Source organism: Microtus ochrogaster, chromosome 5 (assembly GCF_000317375.1).
Source record: "Microtus ochrogaster isolate Prairie Vole_2 chromosome 5, MicOch1.0, whole genome shotgun sequence".
In the NCBI taxonomy this organism is placed as follows: Eukaryota; Metazoa; Chordata; class Mammalia; order Rodentia; family Cricetidae; genus Microtus; species Microtus ochrogaster.
In genome coordinates, this window is record NC_022012.1 from 61,061,405 (window position 1) to 61,064,217 (window position 2,813).

At 48.2% G+C, this 2,813-nt stretch overlaps 1 protein-coding gene across 1 annotated transcript in view; it reads left to right on the forward strand.

Annotated features, from left to right (window-relative positions):
• Positions 1-2,481: 2,481 nt before the first annotated feature.
• Cgas (cyclic GMP-AMP synthase) overlaps positions 2,482-2,813 on the forward strand; it is an 8,640-nt gene continuing 8,308 nt past the window's right edge. Inside the window, exon 1 of the mRNA XM_005347698.1 lies at positions 2,482-2,811. Coding sequence (XP_005347755.1) covers positions 2,482-2,811 — 330 coding nt within the window. The remainder of the gene's footprint in view (positions 2,812-2,813) is intronic.

Here is a 2,813-nt window from a genome sequence, read left to right on the forward strand (position 1 = left end):
TTTGTAGACCAGGCTGGCCTCGAACTCACAGAGATCTGCCTGCCTCTGCCTCCCGAGTGCTGGGATTAAAGGTGTGCGCCACCACCGCCCAGTGTCACCACTTCTTAAATATAACCCCAGAAGCACAGACACTGAGTGAAACAATTAATAAATGGGACTTCCTGAAACTGAAAAGCTTCTGTAAAGCAAAGGGCACGGTCAACAAGACAAAACGACAGCCTACAGAATGGGAAAAGATCTTCACCTACCCCACATCAGACAGAGGTCTGATCTCCAAAATACAAAGAACTCAAGAAATTGGACACCAAAAGAACACATAATCCAATAAAAAAAAATGGAGTACAGACCTAAACAGAGAACTCTCGAGAGAGGAATCTAAAATGGCTGAAAGACACTTAAGGAAATGTTGAACATCCTTAGTCAACAGAGAAATGCAAATCAAAACAACTCTGAGATTCCATCTTATGCCTGTAAGAATGGCCAAGATCAAAAACACTGATGACAACTTATGCTGGAGAGGTTGTGGGGTAAAGGGAACACTCCTGCATTGCTGGTGGGAGTGAAAGCTGGTACAACTCCTTTAGATGTCAGTGTGGCGATTTCTCAGAAAATTAGGAAACAACCTTCCTCAAGACCCAGTAATACCACTTTTGGGTATATATCCAAAGGATTCTCAATCATGCCACAAGGACATGTGCTCAACTATGATCATAGCAGCTTTGTTTGTCATAGCCAGAACCTGGAAACAACCTAAATGCCCCCTCGACCGAAGAATGGATAAGAAAATGTGGTAAATTTACACATTTACACAGCAGAAAAAAATAACAACAGCTTGAATTTTGCAGGAAAATGGAGGGAGATAGAAAACATTTTGAGTGAGGTAACCCAGACACAAAAAGACAATTATCACATGTACTCACTTATAGATGGTTTTAAAACATAAAGCAAAGAAAGCCAGCCTACAAACCACAATCCCAGAGAATTTAGACAACAATGCGGACACTAAGAGAGACTTACATAGATCTAATCTACATGGGAAGAAGAAAGTAAAACAGACAAGATCTCCTGAGTAAATTGGGAGCGTGGGGACCTTGAAGGAGGATTGAAGGGGGGGAGGGGAGAGGCAGGGAGGGGAGCAGAGAAAAATGTAGAGCTCAATAAATATCAATAATAAAAAAAAAAAAGACAGGTTCTCACTGTACCCCTGGCTGTTCTGGAACTTGCTTTGTAGACTAGCAGGTTGGCCTTGAACTCAGACTTCAGCTGAATTGCCTCTGCCTCCCAAGTGCTAGGACTAAAGGTTTGCGCCATCATGCAAGGCATTCTAAATATAGAGGTCTCATGTCTAAAGCATATTTCTGCAAAGGAGGAAGTGTTTCTGTCCACAGGCACGTCTGCTTGGCATTCAAAAGCCAATACTTAGACGACCATTTCCCATTATGGGAACTCATGTACAGACATTCACAGGAAGGAGGGAAAAGAATTGCACGGGCGATGGGACAGCATCACAGTGATTAGTGTCTTTTATCCAGGCAATGTGTCATCTCACCCGCCCCGCCCCCCCCTCACCATTGTCTACCATACACACACACACACACACACACACAGGCACGCCTACTTTCCTGAAAATTAAACACCGTAGGAATTGTGAGTTTCGTGTTAGTGGACACACAGGACTATGTAATAAGAAGTGGAGTTACACAGTCTGATGTTAGCCGAAGGCTAAGTGGTGTTCTGGGCTGTGTAAATCTCCAGAAAGAGCCGGTTTTAGTTTTTGTCCGGTGAAGGCGAAAGAAGGCAAATGAAAGCTAAGCACAGCTTTCAAGGAAACAACCACTGTTGACAAGATTGACTTTAGAGATCGCTTTCTCCAAGTCCGGATCGAAGTGCTCTGGAATCTGAGCAGTCAGATCAGTAGGTGTGTCACACTGCGCTGCTTACGCAACTCACATAGGAACTTTAAGCAAGTTCTTGAAGATTTCGTGTGCTTTTGAGAAAGCCAGATAAGTTGAAATACTAATTCCAGGCAGTCATCTACCGTGTAAAGCTTTCGTGTATTTCTATTTCTCATGAACAAGAACACCAAATTCCTATTTAAAGCTTACACAGAAAACATTATCAACTTCAAATGTACGAGCGACGAAGTCCCTAAATAAATCTCGTAGGTCAGCAAATCTGGCCGTCTGACTAGTGGTCAGTGTTTTCCGCGTCGTTGCGATAAAGGAAGGGGTGGGTGGCTTCCGAGCCAGTGGCTCAGCTGGTCCCCAGGAGTGGGTGAGAAAGTTCTCATCTTCTGAACCGCCTCTTCCTGGTCGCGACGTGTGAGCTCACGTGGGTCCCTTCGCCTGCTCGCGGCGGTACAGGCCGGCTGCGTTCCCGCCAGATATTTGAGTTTCGCTTTCCAGCGGTTACCGAGAGTTCTCCTTCCTGCGGTCTTTCCCCGAAGTCGATTCTTCCCTTCCAGAGTTGAGAGCCACAGCTATGGAAGGTCGGCGCGAAAGGCCACCGGCGTCGCGCGCTAAGAAGCCGGCTGCGAAGCGCACCACGACGGAGCACAACGGGACCGTGGCCGCCCGGTCCCACGCCAGAAGCAGAGGTCCGCAAAGGGGGGCGCGGTCTCGGGGCGCGGAGCCTGACGGGGACCCCATGGAGAAGCCAACCACCCGAGCGCGACCGAGACAGGCGTCCATGCGCATCAAGGACCTACGGTCCTCGGCCACCGGCGCCGCAGGAGTCGCCGAACAGCCCGCCTCCCCGGAGCTCCAGCCTCCCGCCATCCAGCCTCCCGCCTCCCCGGAGCTCCAGCCTCCCGC